The 18,534-nt window shown below is 36.3% G+C and overlaps 1 protein-coding gene across 1 annotated transcript; it reads left to right on the forward strand.

Moving 5' to 3' along the window:
• The first annotated feature begins 1,543 nt into the window (after window positions 1-1,543).
• Window positions 1,544-18,253, forward strand: LOC117344122 (elongator complex protein 2-like). Its single transcript, XM_033906769.1, has 20 exons — window positions 1,544-1,705; window positions 3,024-3,120; window positions 3,821-3,891; window positions 4,241-4,394; window positions 5,052-5,132; window positions 5,946-6,010; window positions 6,754-6,820; window positions 7,416-7,580; window positions 7,764-7,859; window positions 8,345-8,445; window positions 9,600-9,722; window positions 10,128-10,283; window positions 10,844-11,035; window positions 11,409-11,574; window positions 12,291-12,421; window positions 12,967-13,159; window positions 15,717-15,838; window positions 16,142-16,272; window positions 17,041-17,139; window positions 17,626-18,253. The coding sequence occupies exons 1-20, from the start codon at window positions 1,580-1,582 to the stop codon at window positions 17,777-17,779; spliced, it is 2,490 nt and encodes an 829-aa protein (XP_033762660.1). The 5' UTR covers window positions 1,544-1,579; the 3' UTR covers window positions 17,780-18,253.
• The last annotated feature ends 281 nt before the right edge of the window (window positions 18,254-18,534 follow it).

Here is an 18,534-nt window from a genome sequence, read left to right on the forward strand (position 1 = left end):
TATTTGAATTACGTTTTTATTTGTAAATCTGATGAAATTACTGAAATCAAACCATTGATTTTGAGGTCATGTGACTTCTAAATAGCATTTAAAGTTTTACAATTATAACCTCCTTAGGTTTTCAGATTGAAGGTATTGGCTGCTTTCTCTGGCCAGTCTCAGTATTAGTCAAAACTTACATATTGCAGCAGACAATTCAAACAAGTGGGGGTGTTTGGGAGTGGTTGAAAGGGGATATAAGATTAACTTGTGTCATAGCTTGTGGTTGCAATGGAGCTGTTTAAAATTAAACTTTACCTTGGTAAAGCATTAAAACTAACTTTCATCGTCAACAGGAGATGTGCCATGCAGTGAAACTAGGTCACTTTTGTCAACTTGACCTCAAAGTCAAAGGACAAATACTGTTATTCATTTAAATACATGAAAAATGATTTATTAAAAAGGTCACTCCAGAACCCTTAAAAAAAGTTTTTACAATTTTTTTTTCTAATACATAATGTACAATTCACTTAGGTATTACATAATTATGTAGAAAATCTCAAAGACCTGATATTGGGCTTGAGGCATACTAGGATGAGGGACTAACTTGTTTAAATGTCACGACCATGACCTACCTTCAAGGTCACAGGGGTCAAATGTGCTGAATCTTTAAACAGCATCTCAGAAATCTATAGTGGCTCAGAGACCTGATTATCGACCATGACCTACCTTCAAGGTCACAGGGGTCAAATGTGCTGAATCTTTAAACAGCATCTCAGAAATCTATAGTGGCTCAGAGACCTGATATTATGCTTGCAGCATCCAAGTTAGGATGAAGGGCTACCAGGTTTGTTCAAGTGAATGGTTTTGGCCTATACTTTCAAGGGGGTCGATCATGTATGCTAAAATTTTTCAAATGAATGAATTCTTAAAAAGTATGAGGCCAAGATACCTGATAATGGGATTGTAGCATTGCGGTGTGATGAAGTGTTAACATTTAATTTATTTTTTTCAAATGATTGACCTTGACCTACTTTCAAGGTCACAGGAGTCAAATGACAGTATGCTTATTATTTAGACAACTTCTTTTTAGTAACCAAGAGGCTCAGAGATTTGGAGCTGGGTTTATGATATGGGCAGGCAGGGGCATAATATGACAGAGCTGTAGTAGGCATGGGCCAGGAATATTATGTGTTGAGGGCTACAAAGTTTGTCGAAATGAATAAAATTATCCTACTTTGATACTGAAATGAAGAGGTATTATACATGCACAGTGTAATAGGAAGCTCTATATATAGGTATATAGTTGGATTGGTACAGCTATACATGTAGTTAGGCCAAATTAATCAGGTGAGCAATGCAGGCCCATTAGACCTCTTATGAGCTATGTGACTCCAACAGTTATAGTTTGATGGCGTGCTATGATATATGAGTACATAAGCATTAAAAACAGAAATTTAACAGTAAACCTTATAAACAAGTAAGCAGGTATTCATTCATGATCAAAGTGAAAGTAGATCACGGCATGCAAAATCTCTTTAGATTTTTCATTTAGCTGAATGGGAACAGCTAGAGAGACTCGAAAGTACATAAAACAAGTATGGCGGCAGTTTCCACATGTTACATCAGCAGCGGTTGTAACAGAAGTCCTCACAGTGCCGATTGGGGCCCTAATGGTTTAATTTGTTATTCAACGTGCCACGCTATCGCCATCTACCAACCACAGGTAAGTGAAATGCCTACATGTGATATGAAATACGTACAACAACGTTACGTGCTCATCCACACCTAAATGTGAGTTACCTGATGATGGAAACAAGTACAGTACACTAGCCTATATGACTTCGCTTTAACTGTTGTGATGTAGGCCTTAGACTTGTAAAAATGATATAAAACATTATCATTGATATATGATATACTAATGATAAACCTATATATATGGCATAGAGTACTACGATTTGATCCTTGATGCCGGCACAACGTAAAAGGAGTAGGTTATAAATAGTTTTAGAATTGCTTTAGGTGTTTCAGTACACTTGTGCCGAGAAAGATTTGAGAAATAACCAAACTATTTGTAATCAATGATGAACCCCTCCACTAAAGTTTTGATTTGGTATATTTGTTAAGGGATAGTTACATACACATTTAAAATATATATTTCAATATAAAATTATTTGAATTAGATAAAACAATCTAGTTTATAATTGGTATGTAATCAGAAGCTTATAGAATTCAGAGAGCTTATCTAAAAGATTGTTTTGTGAAACAGTTACAAAAAATATCATGGTATTAGTGTTTATCTATGTAATGCCAGGCTTGTTTTTGTTCAAATGATCAAAATAATGTTGTTTTGATAATTTTCATGAAAAAAAACTAACTATTTATATTCTTGTAAAACCATATAAACTGTCTGATTTGAACTTTTTCAAACTGTTTTGGCATGACACAGATAAACACTAATACAATGACATTATTGTAACTATTTCACAAAAAAAAAAACCATTTTAGATAAGCTCTCTGAATCTTTGAGTTTTACATTACACAATAAAAAGGTGTGTGAGTTAAAATGTAAGGTTAAAAGTAATGACACCTGTTAGATTACAGGGATTTTCTATAATAGAAACAGGGTCCGTTAAAAGGACACATTCCTCTAAAAAAATCTTGGGAAAATTCCCAATTTACCACTGAAAAATTCCCAATTTCGAAGTCACTTTTGAATGATTAAGTATGTTTTATATACAAAGACCTATATTAAGGCAATTTTGAAAAATAAATAACAGCAACAGATAACAAACTGAAATCAAAAATAATATAAAGGCAATATTCATCAAAGAAAAACTGAAACTTGTATGAAGTTCACTATTTTTTGTTTTTCCCAATGTCACATTTTGTTGTCTAGAAACTCCCAATTCAATGGACCCAGTTGAAAAATTGTAGGAAAATCCCTGGATTATAATGAAAATATCAATTTGTAATTTTAAAATATAAAATGATGTAATTATATAAATGTGTTGGCTAATTGATGTAATTAATGTTTTCTTCAGGAACACAGTTCAGATGTAGCCAGAGTGTTATGTACTTTGACCGGCCACAAAAACAAGGTTAACTGTGTGGCGTGGGTGAGGAAGTCCCACCCAACAGGTCTGTATGTCTGATGTGTAGCAGAACTGGACTGGGCTGAGCACTGCATTGTGACCAGGTCACAGATCAAATGGTTAGAGCATCAGTATAGAGTTAGAGGTTTGGGTTTAAATCCAGACAGTGGTCTGTTTTATTCCTTTCAGCCCAGTCCAGTTCCACTAAAGATGTATCATCATTTTTGTGTGTTCTATGGTTCTTCATTGATTATTTTAAGAAAAGATAGTACATGTGTATTAGATTTATATTCAGTGAACAATATCTAAACTATGCATACAATAGTGTAAGATATTAATACTAGGTATTCAGCTGCTTACAATATTAAGACTATGTGTACAATATTAATACTATGTGTACAATATCAAAATTTTGTGTACAATATCAATATTATGTGCACTTTTCATTCTTGTTACTATTTCTGTTTTCAAATGTGATTTTGATTTTATTATCTTTGTTTTGTATTCATGGGTGAACACAATACATATGATAAAATCATTATTATGATAATAAAATTGTTCACAAAACTACAGAATCAATGTTAGATAGACTGTAGGATTATAAGATAATCCAGCAAGTGATGGATGACTATTTTCAGGAAAATGAATATTTCTTATAAGCTTTACTTCTAGGTACTGATGCATGAGTATAAAACTATGATTTTAGCCATCAAATAACTGTATTTTTTTTTTAAACTTACAAACAGACGGAGATGAGTGCATTGTATCTGGTTCAGTAGACACTACAGCAATTGTGTGGCAGAAAGAGCAGGGTCAGGTAAGGTCAAGGTCATTCAGCAGGGTCAGGTTAAGCCAAGGTCACTTCAAGGTTAGATTTATATTACCATACTCAATAGCAAGTTCTATGTGATTTTCATAGTTGGTAGGTAGTAAAATTTATCCCTTCATTTGAATACCTTCAACTTAGTCATATATTTGTATGATAAAGTGCAAGGAAAAGGCAGCATATTTAGAGGAAGTATATTGTGAGGTGTAGCCTGAAGGATATTGATAGGTATTTCAGAAATATTTGACATGACACACTTATCTCCCTTTTCCAGTATGATTATCTCCCTTTTCCAGTATTATTATCTCCCTTTTCCAGTGTAATTATCTCCCTTTTCCAGTATAAAGCCATTGGCACATTGAAAGGACATACTGGCCCAATCAATTCTGTGGCTGGCCTGACAGTTCCTGCTGATGGTGGTCTGTCCTCCACCTTTGTAGTAACAACATCTGCAGATTCACAAGTAAAGGTGTGGAGGAGAACCGGCAAGGCTGGTAAGTTATTGGTAAATATTGTAGCAGAAGTTTATACAGGTCACTATTAAAGGTGTAGAGGAGGACCGGCAAGGCTGGTAAGTTACTGGTAAACATTGTAGCAGAAGTTTATACAGGTCACAATTAAAGGGGTGGAGGAGGACCGGCAAGGCTGGTAAGTTACTGGTAAACATTGTAGTAGAAGTTTATACAGGTCACAATTAAAGGGGTGGAGGAGGACTGATGAAGCTGGTAAGTTATGGGTAAACCTCATAACAATTGCATGACATCACATCAACAATACAATAATCTCATATAGTATTATCTTGGATTTATGCAACATCAATATTAGATGCCTAAGAAATCCATTAGGGAAAAACAAAAATAATATTTCACTCCCTTGCGGGTGAGACAACGGGACCTCAACCCTTGTGATAAGATCCTTACCCATAATAAGTTGTCAAACATTCAACATGGTTTGTATTTGCTGACATAAAATTCATCCCCATGGGTTGATATCCTCTTGTCTTGTCCCCAAAGGAGAGAAATATTTATGGCCTATACTAGTCTGATTACTACATATACTGGTGCAAGAACATGGATCTTTAAATCATCTTGGAAGTAGGATATAATACATGATAGGATTATCTTATATAACTGAACTTTGTTTTGTTTCAGATTACAGCCTGTTACAGACACTGTCATATGGTACTGGGTTTGCCCTGGATGTAGCATTAACTGTCATCCCCAAAACAAACAGTAAGTCAGATGTCTGTGTAAGACCTTAAGATATACACGGGTAAACATACCTACCTCAAAATGTACAGATGTAAACATACCTACCTCCAAATATACAGGTGTAAACATACCTACCTCAAAATATACCGGTGTAAACATACCTACCTCAAAATATACAGGTGTAAACATACCTACCTCAAAATATACCGGTGTAAACATACCTACCTCCAAATATACAGGTGTAAATATACCTACCTCAATATATACAGGTGTAAATATACCTACCTCCAAATATACAGGTGTAAATATACCTACCTCCAAATATACAGGTGTAAACATACCTACATGTACCTCCAAATATACAGGTGTAAACATACCTACCTCAAAATATACAGGTGTAAACATACCTACCTCAAAATATACAGGTGTAAATATACCTACTTCCAAATATACAGGTGTAAACATACCTGCCTCCAAATATACAGGTGTAAATATACCTACCTCAATATATACAGGTGTAAATATACCTACCTCCAAATATACAGGTGTAAATATACCTACTTCCAAATATACAGGTGTAAACATACCTGCCTCCAAATATACAGGTGTAAATATACCTACCTCAAAATATACAGGTGTAAACATACCTACCTTTAAACACTTTGTAACCATAAAAGATAGGACAGGTTTATCTAACATTAAGCTAGGACAGGTTTATTCAACACTATTTTACCATGATTATAAATGATGGAATTATGACCTTTGATTGGTCAATACACTGTAACCCTATGTGATGATTATCTGTAATAATATTACTTGTGTTTTCCATATCAGTACCAGTGTTAGCTTGTGGCTGTGATGACCAGAAAGTTCACCTTTACGTGCTACAAGATGACCAGGTAAAAATGATTTAGATAGGTCACACGCTTTTTAAGGCGTTCTTCTCTTATTACCACAGTTATAACCACAATCTGACAATAATTATATGATTACATTGGAATAAGAACATTTACCGTAGTCAACCTAATAAACGTACCTGCCCTTATATGTGTGCCTTAGGAAAAGATGATGGGTGCGCTAATTGAAACATATCCTTATCACTCTGATCTGCCAATGTAATCTTCAGTCTCTTAACCAAAGACTCTGGATTGTTTTTGTTACACAAATAAATGCACATAATGTAAAATTGCAAAAAGAAAACAAAAAAATTCCACCCTGATGTCACAAGGAAACTTTTCCCTGTACATGGTTTAGCACAACCCTATTGTGTTTACGTAAGCACACAGTGTATACTTATTACTTTTGTTATTAGGTCTATTAGATACGGTAAACATATTTGAAGAAATTTTTTTTTTTTTTTTTTTATTTGATCTTGAAAGAAGAAAATATACATATTTCTATCATACCTTCATTCTTACTGGTTTGAAATTAAAGATTGGTCATATTAAGGCTTTTACTGAAACAGTACTCCATCCACAAAAGAAATTCTATTTATGATGAAGAAAGTGTTTTCATAAAAAATATAGTATTGTTTTATTCATAACATTTTTTTATTGTTATTTTTTTTGACAATGCTGTAGTCCTCTTGTTGGGTAGATATTTTACTAGAATAGCCTTTACTAATCATTGACTTTTTCTACAGTTTACAAAGGTCATCAGTCTCCATGGCCATGAGGACTGGATAAGGGCTGTGGACTTCACAACAGACGGTAAAGATTTCATTGCATCCCCCATCACTCATAAATAATTCTATATTATAAAGTTAGATAGAAATGATGAATTTGTTGTAAATGTGACGATGATTCCTTCATTTATAGTCATGGCTGCGCAATATGCATATATATAACTATATATTATTCAACACACTACAACAACAACAGGAAATTATATACATTTTTATAGCCCCGCCATGAAATGGGGGGGCATATAGTGTTACCCATGTTTATCCCGTCACGTCCCTTTCCTTCCCGTCCTGTCCCAATGCAATGCAATGTAACTATAAAGCTAATCTCAGGAACTGCTGATGCAATCCTCACCAAACTGTGTTTTGGGTTTGTGTTTTTGGTGGCAGCAGGGGCATTTATGTCTTACAGACATTTACAAGTTTTTAGTATATCAACTTTCTGGAACAAGACTTGATACTGGTAATTGTATTTTCATTAATTTATTCACCAACGCATGAAATTCAGTTTTTAATACCCAGACAGTTAATCAACAATGATTACCTATCAAAATATCACTAGTGAAGTAAAAGTTTTAATTTACAAGTCCAATATAACAGTATTGTAAACAATATATTAATAGACAATGGAGATTTACTGCTGGCCAGTGCAGCCCAAGACCACTTCATCAGAATTTGGAGAATTGCACAAAGAGAAGCTGGCGATGATGTTGTGAGAATGGTGAAGGAACTATCAATAGACGAAGAAATAAAAATGAGAGAGAACACATTCAGTTTTAAGGGCACATGTGAGTATATTTGACACAAGTAGAGGTAAATATCTTTAATTATGTATATAGTTTTAGGGTACATGAATATGAGTTTTTGACACATCTGTAGCACCAGATGGTTTTCATGCTTATGTGACTAAGAAATATATATTTGGTTGCTGTGTTTAATACCCTTTTATCTTACTGGTCTTTATGATTCAGCTGGCCCCATGACCTTTGCCCTTAGTTTGGATTCCATCCTGAGTGGCCATGATAATTGGATATACAGTGTCCGCTGGCAGCCCCCGGAGGTAACAGGTAAACGTCTTGTATAAGCTTTATATAGGTGATTTTGTGGCTTGAGTTTGGCCAATTCGTATTTAGTCCTGAGAATATTTATGAACTGACCTTGAGTTACTTTCTGACCTTGAGTTACTTTTTGACCTTGAGTTACATTCTGACCTTGAGTTATATTATGACCTTTAGTTACTTTCTGACCTTTAGTTACATTATGAACTTTAGTTACATTCTGACCTTGAGTTAAATTCTGACCTTGAGTTACTCTCTGACCTTGAACTTCATTCTGACCTTGAGTTACATTCTGACCTTGAACTTCATTCTGACCATGAGTTACATTCTGACCATGAGTTACATTTTGCCAGTGAATGTTATAGCAGACATGATATATGTATTTTATTGTTCCAATACTTTTATATAGAAACATCAGATTCTGTACTTAATTCATACAGGCATTTAAGCATGATGATAGAGTATATAATACATGACCTTGACCCTTGTGACAGATTCCGGTTACCACCAGCCGATGCGCCTGCTCTCAGCTTCTATGGACAAAACTATGATTTTGTGGAAACCAGACCTTGACACTGGCGTGTGGGTGGAGGAGGTAAGAATCCGCTGCTTTACATACTAATTCTATTGTTTATTCCATCTCATTAAGGGCTTGATATTTACAATTATCTTATTCTCAACAAGTATCATTCAGGCACAACTTTACTACATGTTTATACTTTGGGACAAATTATTTTCTACCAATAAACCCTGGTAATTGTAATGTAAGATAAAAATAGAGGTGTTCCAATGGTAGTCAGTACAGGCATCAGAAGATAAAAACAGAGGTGTTGCAACAGTAGTGCAAGCAAGAGAATTAGGATAAAAATAGAGGTGTTCCAATGGTAATTAGTGCAGGCACCAGAAGATAAAATTAGAGGTGTTCCAATGGTAGTCAGTGCAGGCATGAGAAGATAAAAATAGAGGTGTTCCAATGGTAGTCAGTACAGGCATCAGAAGATAAAAACAGAGGTGTTGCAACAGTAGTGCAAGCAAGAGAATTAGGATAAAAATAGAGGTGTTCCAATGGTAATTAGTGCAGGCACCAGAAGATAAAATTAGAGGTGTTCCAATGGTAGTCAGTGCAGGCATGAGAATTAAGATAAAAAAAAGAGGTGTGCCAAATTAATTGTAGTCAGTGCAGGCATGAGAATTAAGATAAAAAAAGAGATGTTCCAATGGTAGTCCGTGCAGGCATGAGAATTAAGGTAAAAATAGAGGTGTTCCAATGGTAGTTAGTACAGGCATGAGAAGATAGAGGTGAACCAAGTTTTTCTTTTTTTCACTTAAATTGGCAGCATCAATGGAGAGGTGTCTGTACCTACAGTAACAAAAGTGGGAGGATATCATATCTATTGTTTTTAACAATTAAAAATATGAGAGATGAGCTGTCATTGTGTTTTGTATAATCTCTCCAGAATGTGATAATAATAGAGCATACTACAGATTTTGTACAATTTGCTGATTTTTCATTCATTCATCTTAACTTTTTATGTACTACATGTAGTATTGTCTGTAATCTGGCAAAAAATACTTCGACTTGTATAATATTATGTGCTGTTAGTATGACTGTTACCTAATTTGATATTGTAGATTACAGTAGTCTAACTAAATGTCAGGTTTTATCAGCTTGACCATTTTTGTTATGGGCACTGGATGGATACATCCTAAATTTGATAATACTTCGGTTTTATCAACTTGTATTTGTAGGTACGGGTTGGAGAAGTTGGCGGTAACACGCTTGGTTTCTATGGCGGCATGTTCAGTCCTCGTGGAAACGCAATCATCGCTCATGGTTACCAGGGTGCTTTTCATCACTGGTCCTATGACAAGGTACCTGTATGTTTGTAGGAGGAGTGGTTTTAGATCACCTAACTGTAGGGCACCATGCAATGATATTGGTCTGTGTTGAAAAGTCTATAGAGTATCTTCTGATGAAAGGCCTTGACCTTTGTTCAATGTACAGGGGTTAAGTATGATAAAATATCATGGGGTGATGATATATGGCTATTAGCTTTCCAAGAGAAACCATTGGCATTCAAAGAAACTAGGCTGGCATGTTTATTCAAATGAATGGCCATGACCAACTTTCAAGTCCATTTTAGGGAAAAAGATAAAATCTGGTTTACATTTACAGATTATTATTTGAAGATTAGCATCTGCATAATGACTTAAAATTTGAGTGATACAGGCCCATTAAGCCTCTTGTATAAAACTTTTCTGTTCCTTATGTCATAGGTCCGAGAGTCCTGGCAGCCACTTGTCACCACAAGTGGTCACTTTGGTGCTGTCCAGGACTTGTCCTGGGACCCAAGCGATGGTCAGTATGTGGTCAGTGTGAGTCTTGACCAAACAACCAGACTTCATGCTCCATGGGTCAAAAGTGGACAACAGGTAAGTGTAGATTCAGGTGGTGAGTGTGGCAACCACTGGTCAGTGTATGACTGTGGACTGTGATAATTGGTCATTACTGTACCGGTAAATAGGGGTTTCCCGTAAATGTGAGCACCTCAGGGGTCCCGCCTATTCCTGGGAGAATGGCTAAAGTGTGTGTGAGGTGGGTGGGGGAGGGGCGTTATTTTGGTATAAATACAGTACCTCATCTCCAGATTTAGTTAATTATCCATGTAAATAGGCAACTTCATTCAAGGGACAAGGGACAAATACTTAACTCATCTATGTAATCTGCCATGGTAAAGGCTACTGATCCAGGTTTGGTTCTTTTGTCAAAACATGTATAAAATTTCTATAAAGAGTAATTTATATTAAATACAGGCTTCAGGGTGTCTGAATTCGGTTTTTATGCAACTTAAAATTATCCACTGTTTGAAAAAAGTTACAAATTTACTTTAATTAACTTGAATATACTTAGTCTAGTGTTTAATTTATTATTACATATTTAGGTATTACAATTTACTTTGAATTTTTAGTTTTTTTCCGTTTTCACTGAACAGACGTCCTGGTTTGAAATAGCACGACCTCAGGTGCATGGATATGACCTTCAGTGTGTGGCAGTGGTCCACAAGTACAGCATGGCTACAGGTGCCGATGAGAAAGTAGTCCGAGCATTTGAAGCACCAAGAAATTTTATACAGAACTTTTGTAGTATTTGTGGTACAGACTTAAACAAAGAACAACAGAAAGAGGTAAGCTTCAGCTAGGTTGGTTCTTGTTGAGAGAAAGGGGGTCGTTTCTGTGCGAGTCAATTCTTTTTAATTTCATAACATTTGTTTGGACGATTTAGATCTTCCTGTCTGGATTTCCACACTTTTGGCACCCAGGCATCAAAGCTGAGTCCTACATGGATGAAATGACCATTTCATTCATTTTGGGGGCATATTCTCTAATAATTGCTAAAATTTTATGAAAGAAGAAAGAATTTGAATCCTAAGTAGACATTATATGTAGAAATAAACCTAGTACTGGAGATCTTTTGCAAATAATTCAGTTTGAGGAAATTTGACTTAATGTGTCTAGTGCCTTTTGGGAGTTTACTATACATGGATTTTGTGTCTACAGGAGGCCAAGAACCGTCCAGAAGGAGCGAGCGTGCCCGCACTCGGTCTATCAAACAAAGCTGTGTTCACGGAGCAGAAGGAAACACCTGTTCCTAAGGAAGAAGAAATACAGGCTCACCCTAACGACCAGTATCCCGAAGTTTACTTCCAGGCTGTTAATATGACAAGTAAGATAATGCAACAGTAAGCCCTCCACAATTTACCTTAAATGCTCAGTTCCCTTACAGGTAAATCAGCCCTCCACAATTTACCTTAAATGCTCAGTTCTCTAACATGTAAATCAGCCCTCCACAATTTACCTTAAATGCTCTGTTCTCTAACATGTAAATCAGCCCTCCACAATTTACCTTAAATGCTCAGTTCTCTAACATGTAAATCAGCCCTCCACAATTTACCTTAAATGCTCTGTTCTCTAACATGTAAATCAGCCCTCCATAATTTACCTTAAATGCTCAGTTCTCTAACATGTAAATCAGCCCTCCACAATTTACCTTAAATGCTCAGTTCTCTAACATGTAAATCAGCCCTCCACAATTTACCTTAAATGCTCAGTTCTCTAACATGTAAATCAGCCCTCCACAATTTACCTTAAATGCTCTGTTCTCTAACATGTAAATCAGCCCTCCACAATTTACATTAAATGCTCAGTTCTCTTACATGTAAATCAGCCTTCCACAAAATACCTTAAACGAGCAGTTCTCCAACAAGTAAATCGGCCTTCCACAAAATCATTCTAATTATTACAGAATAATTAAGGGGCTTCAAAGATCTCCGAGTAATTTTAGACCTATTATAGATAATCTGTTAAATTGGTTTGTCCAGTCTATTGAAGATAACCTGGTGGCCCTCATCAGCTTTAATGTTATAGCTTTTCATTTGACAGAACCTCCGACAGAGGAACATCTCCTACAGAACACATTGTGGCCGGAGACACAGAAACTGTACGGACATGGTTATGAGATCTTCTCTTTGGCGTGTGACCCGCAGGGCACTGTACTGGCATCGGCGTGTAAGGTATGGGCATCAAGAAACTCCTATTATATTATTGAAACTATATGCTAAGTATGGCCACATAGAAATTCCTATATGTAATATAAGTTGGGATTTTGTCTTATACAACATCAAGAAGGGGATTTCTTTTGTCTGAAATGCCTAGCTTGTTGTTATTCAGTTACCATGGATAACCTGGTAATAAAATGTGTTTATGATTAACAAACTTTCCAGTCATAAGTATGAATTCTTTGTTGCATGTCCTTGTATAACTTTCCTCAAAGAAGCAATATTGATGCAGTGTGAGTGTTAACTGTATACAGTATGGTTTTATGTTTTAGGCGGCTAAGACTGAGTTTGTTGGTGTGGACTGTATACAATATGTTTTTATGTTTTAGGCGGCTAATTCCAAGTTTGTCAGTGTGAACTGTATACAATATGGTTTTGTGTTTTAGGCGGCTAAGACTGAGTTTGTCAGGGTAGACTGTATACAATATGTTTTTATGTTTTAGGCGGCTAAGACCGACTTTTTCAATAAGGGCTGTATACAATATGGCTTTATATTTTAGGCGGCTAAGACCGAGTTTGCTGGTGTTATATTATATGACTGTAAGACATGGACACAGCAAGGCACCTTAGAAGGTCACTCACTGACCGTCACTCAGATAGCATTTTCTCACAGTGGTCAATACTTACTGACAGTGTCCCGGGACCGGACTTGGGTTCTGTACAAAAGGCGAGACAAGGACGCGGCTGAATCAGGTAAATGGGATGTTTAAGGATGTCACTTACCATCTGTACGTAACAACTGCTGTAAGTTCAATGTAAACAACAGAATTTAGTTAAGTATTGGTACGGTATCCATTCCAATACATCTTTAATGCTGTGTATGTAAAAGATGTCTAAAATTGTAATTGTACATGTATTACATATTTGCTTTAAAAGTGTAGATATCTTTACCTGACCTGTATGTGTGCCTTATGACAGAGTACATTGTATATGGAATCACAACAATAACATGTGAATTCAGGTGAACACAGGAGTAATGAAAAAGTATTTGTCTACTCCAAGTCTTGAACAATATGTTTCTCACACTTCGAACACACTACCAAACTTAGCAACTTGGAAACTCCCAGCTACCAGCCAAATAATTCCTATCTACCAGTCAAAGTAATTCCTAGCTACCACTCAAAGTAATTCCTAGCTACCACTCAAAGTAAGTCCTAGCTACCAGTCAAATAAATTCCTAGCTACCACTCAAAGTAATTCCTAGCTACCAGCCAAAGTAATTCCTAGCTACCAGTCAAAGTAATTCCTAGCTACCAGTCAAATAAATTCCTAGCTACCAGCCAAAGTAATTCCTAGCTACCAGTCAAATAAATTCCTAGCTACCAACCAAAGTAATTCCTAGCTACCAGTCAAATAAATTCCTAGCTACCAGTCAAAGTGATTCCTAGCTACCACTCAAAGTAATTCCTAGCTACCAACCAAAGTAATTCCTAGCTACCACTCAAAGTAATTCCTAGCTACCAGCCAAATAAATTCCTAGCTACCAGCCAAAGTAATTCCTAGCTACCAGTCAAATAAATTCCTAGCTACCAGTCAAATAAATTCCTAGCTACCAGTCAAATAAATTCCTAGCTACCAGCCAAAGTAATTCCTAGCTACCAACCAAAGTAATTCCTAGCTACCACTCAAAGTGATTCCTAGCTACCAGTCAAATAAATTCCTAGCTACCAGTCAAAGAAATTCCTAGCTACCAGCCAAAGTAATTCCTAGCTAACAGTCAAATAAATTCCTAGCTACCACTCAAAGTAATTCCTAGCTACCACTCAAAGTAATTCCTAGCTACCAGTCAAAGAAATTCCTAGCTACCAGTCAAAGAAATTCCTAGCTACCAGCCAAAGTAATTCCTAGCTACCAGTCAAATAAATTCCTAGCTACCAGTCAAATAAATTCCTAGCTACCAGTCAAAGAAATTCCTAGCTACCAGCCAAAGTAATTCCTAGCTACCAGTCAAATAAATTCCTAGCTACCAGTCAAAGTAATTCCTAGCTACCACTCAAAGTAATTCCTAGCTACCACTCAAAGTAATTCCTAGCTACCAGCCAAATAAATTCCTAGCTACCAGTCAAAGAAATTCCTAGCTACCAGCCAAAGTAATTCCTAGCTACCAGTCAAATAAATTCCTAGCTACCAGTCAAATAAATTCCTAGCTACCAGTCAAAGTAATTCCTAGCTACCACTCAAAGTAATTCCTAGCTACCAGTCAAAGAAATTCCTAGCTACCAGCCAAATAAATTCCTAGCTACCAGCCAAAGTAATTCCTAGCTACCAGTCAAATAAATTCCTAGCTACCAGCCAAATAAATTCCTAGCTACCAGTCAAATAAATTCCTAGCTACCACTCAAAGTAATTCCTAGCTACCAGCCAAATAAATTCCTAGCTACCAGTCAAAGAAATTCCTAGCTACCAGCCAAAGTAATTCCTAGCTACCAGTCAAATAAATTCCTAGCTACCAGTCAAATAAATTCCTAGCTACCACTCAAAGTAATTCCTATCTACCAGTCAAAGTAATTCCTAGCTACCACTCAAAGTAATTCCTAGCTACCAGTCAAAGAAATTCCTAGCTACCAGCCAAATAAATTCCTAGCTACCAGCCAAAGTAATTCCTAGCTACCAGTCAAATAAATTCCTAGCTACCAGCCAAATAAATTCCTAGCTACCAGTCAAATAAATTCCTAGCTACCAGTCAAATAAATTCCTAGCTACCAGTCAAATAAATTCCTAGCTACCAGCCAAAGTAATTCCTAGCTACCACTCAAAGTAATTCCTAGCTACCAGTCAAAGTTATTCCTAGCTACCAGTCAAAGTGATTCCTAGCTACCAGTCAAAGTTATTCCTAGCTACCAGTCAAAGTAATTCCTAGCTACCAGCCAAAGTAATTCCTAGCTACCAGCCAAAGAAATTCCTAGCTACCAGCCAAAGAAATTCCTAGCTACCAGTCAAAGTAATTCCTAGCTACCAGCCAAAGTAATTCCTAGCTACCAACCAAAGTAATTCCTAGCTACCACTCAAAGTAATTCCTAGCTACCAGCCAAATAAATTCCTAGCTACCAGCCAAAGTAATTCCTAGCTACCAGTCAAAGTAATTCCTAGCTACCAGTCAAAGTAAATTCCTAGCTACCAGTCAAAGAAATTCCTAGCTACCAGTCAAAGTAATTCCTAGCTATCAATGTAATTAGCTACCCGCCAAAGCTTGTGTACTCTCTACTCTTAAACATTCATTACTGACTCTCTGATCTCTTGTTGAACAAAGAGCCACTGTTCTCCAAGATGGCGGCCACAGACAAGAAATCCGCTGTACACTCCAGGATTATCTGGTCCTGTGCCTGGTCACATGACGACAAGTACTTCATCACCGCAGCCAGAGATAAAAAGGTAGGCACTAGTCATAGATCATTTAATGACAGAGATAAACTAGGTGTTGTGCACAGTTATAGATTTGAATAGATAAATGATTTAGATTGACAATAAAAACACATTCTAGAGAGCTATGTATAATGATATACCTCAAGTTGACACGATTCTAAAATGACCAACTCATAGATTTCCATGGCAGTTGCCTCTTGACAAATTTTATCAATAAGACATTAAAAATCCTTTATGTTTTTTGTTACAGTTTGTTCTTGTCTTTTTTTTCCAAAAAATAACTTCTTAACCTTTTACTGTGACACTGTACAGGTACTAGTCTGGAGACGACCAGACCTTTCTTCACCAGGGGGAGCCACTGTAGAAAAGCCAGTCGGAACGATCGATGTGGGAGACTCCGCTACAGCTGTGGATGTGGCACCAGTTCAATTGTCAAATAACAGGTATGGCTTATTATGATTGTCAGATCATTCTGGATAAGATGTATCGAGTAACAGGTATTGCTGATATTGGGGCCGCAGTGGCCGAGTGGTTAAGGTGTCCCAACACTTTATCACTAGCCCTCCACCTCTGGGTTGCGAGTTCGAAATCTACGTAGGGCTGTTGCCAGTTACTGACAGAAGGCCAGCGTTTTTTCTCCGGGTACTCCGGCTTTCCTCCACCTCCAAAACCTGGCACAACCTTAAATGACCCTCACTGCTAATAGGATGTTAAACAAAAACAAAAAACGAAAAAAAGTATGGCTGATAACAATTGTCAGATTATTCTAGAGATAGGTGTCATGATACAGGTGTGTCAATTAACAGGTAGTGTCATGATACAGGTGTGTCAAGTAACAGGTAGTGTCATGATACAGGTGTGTCAAGTAACAGGTAGTGTCAAGTAACAGGTGTGTCAAGTAACAGGTATGACTGTTCACAATTGTCAGATTATTCTGGAGACAGGTGTCATGATATAAGATTATTCTGAAGGTAGATGTCATGATATACAAAATGTAGTGTCAAATGACAAACAAGTATATCTATACCTTAAGATTTATTAAAGCTACACATTTCTTAAAATCTGGCAAGATTCTGTTAATAACCTTGTTTCATAAATCTTGTAAGAAAATGACCTTGTTTCATAAATCTTGTAAGAAATATTTGGATTTCAAGGGTGTACGAGATGACACAGGTACTGGAAGATAAATGACAATTTCACCTCTTTTATAGGTACATTGTGGCCGTAGGATTGGAGAATGGTTCCATACAGCTATATACTTGGAACATGACCGACAGTAGTACCTCTGTTTGGAAGGCTATTGATCAACTGTATCCTTTTTACAGACAGATTTTATTGTAGAAAATGAGATTAATATTGTCTGAACAAGAAACTATTATTTATCCATGTTTGTCTCATCGCCTTGAATATTATGTTCATGAATCAGCGTCATTGCTCTAGTCATTTAATTTTTTCATGGATTTTAATATAAAATTTATTAAAAGATAAAATATGAGAATACTTTTGATGGGAATTGTGTTTGAGGGTTTCAAGGTCAAGGTCACCATTAACATTATAGAAAATCATTGACCTACACAAGGTCATTGTTCTGGCAACTTTTAGAACTTTTTATATATAGTTTATACATGGGTTAAGTATCAGAATATCATGATTGGCTTGTGTTTCATGGTACGAAGGTCACTTACTATTTATAGAACTTCTAAAAAGCAAACAATGGTACTAATTTCATGAGAGTTAATATTCATGACAGACATTTTCTTGTTTTTGCTACAAAGTTTTCTTTGACAGATTTTTAGAAATTTCCATCATTTGACCATAAAAAGGCTGAGGTTTCGTCCGTGTTTGGGTCGAGCAGGTAGTGACCAAACTGATGAAGCATGGCTTCAACTGGCCAGCTGTGGGGCAGATCATGGAGTCCGTATCTACGATATCGACCTCACAAAAGTTTGACGGTATTTACGTCTAAAACATGGATTATAATCATTTAGACATCCCAAACAAGTCCGGAGCAGTATTGTAGAACTCTACCCCCAACAAAAACGACATCTACAATGTGGAAATCAAAGGATCCTAGTTCCATCTATGATACAGACCTAACAAAATTCTGCTCGGATATGTAACTTTTGACTGTTGATCATATGCGACAGCTTTAACCTAGCAATGTCCAGGTCGAGATTTTGTGTCACCTATAAAGACAATACATGGCACCGTTTGTATTGTTCAAAATAGATGTGCAATAACTTAAACTTGTTGACATCAAACCGAGAATTAATCATTATTCCTTAACTGGAAAGTGCATCAGTTTCTTAATATTTAATCTGTCAGCTATTGGTAATACAGGCAAGACTGGGGCGACATATCCACTTTTGTTGAGTTCCTGTTATTACAAAATGAACATCTCAAATAAATCTGTGATAAATATAAGTGATCTTGTCTGTTTAATGAATGGAGATGTCGGAAGACCTGCTAGGACTTCTCTTGCACTTCTATTCCAGCCAACAAGTATGATTAGTATAAGTTGATATAACTTGATTTGTAGTTGTTGTTTGGCCAGAAAGATTTGATCATCAAGTGTAACCAAAACTAAATATAAAGATTTTACCAGAAAAGTCCAATGGTAGGATTTGATTGATGGAATTGTCAAACAGGACATCTTTGTCATTTGGAATTGTCAGACAGGCAAATTGGTCAATGGAATCTATCAT

The sequence above is a fragment of the Pecten maximus genome, chromosome 15, assembly GCF_902652985.1.
Source record: "Pecten maximus chromosome 15, xPecMax1.1, whole genome shotgun sequence".
Classification (NCBI taxonomy): Eukaryota; Metazoa; Mollusca; class Bivalvia; order Pectinida; family Pectinidae; genus Pecten; species Pecten maximus.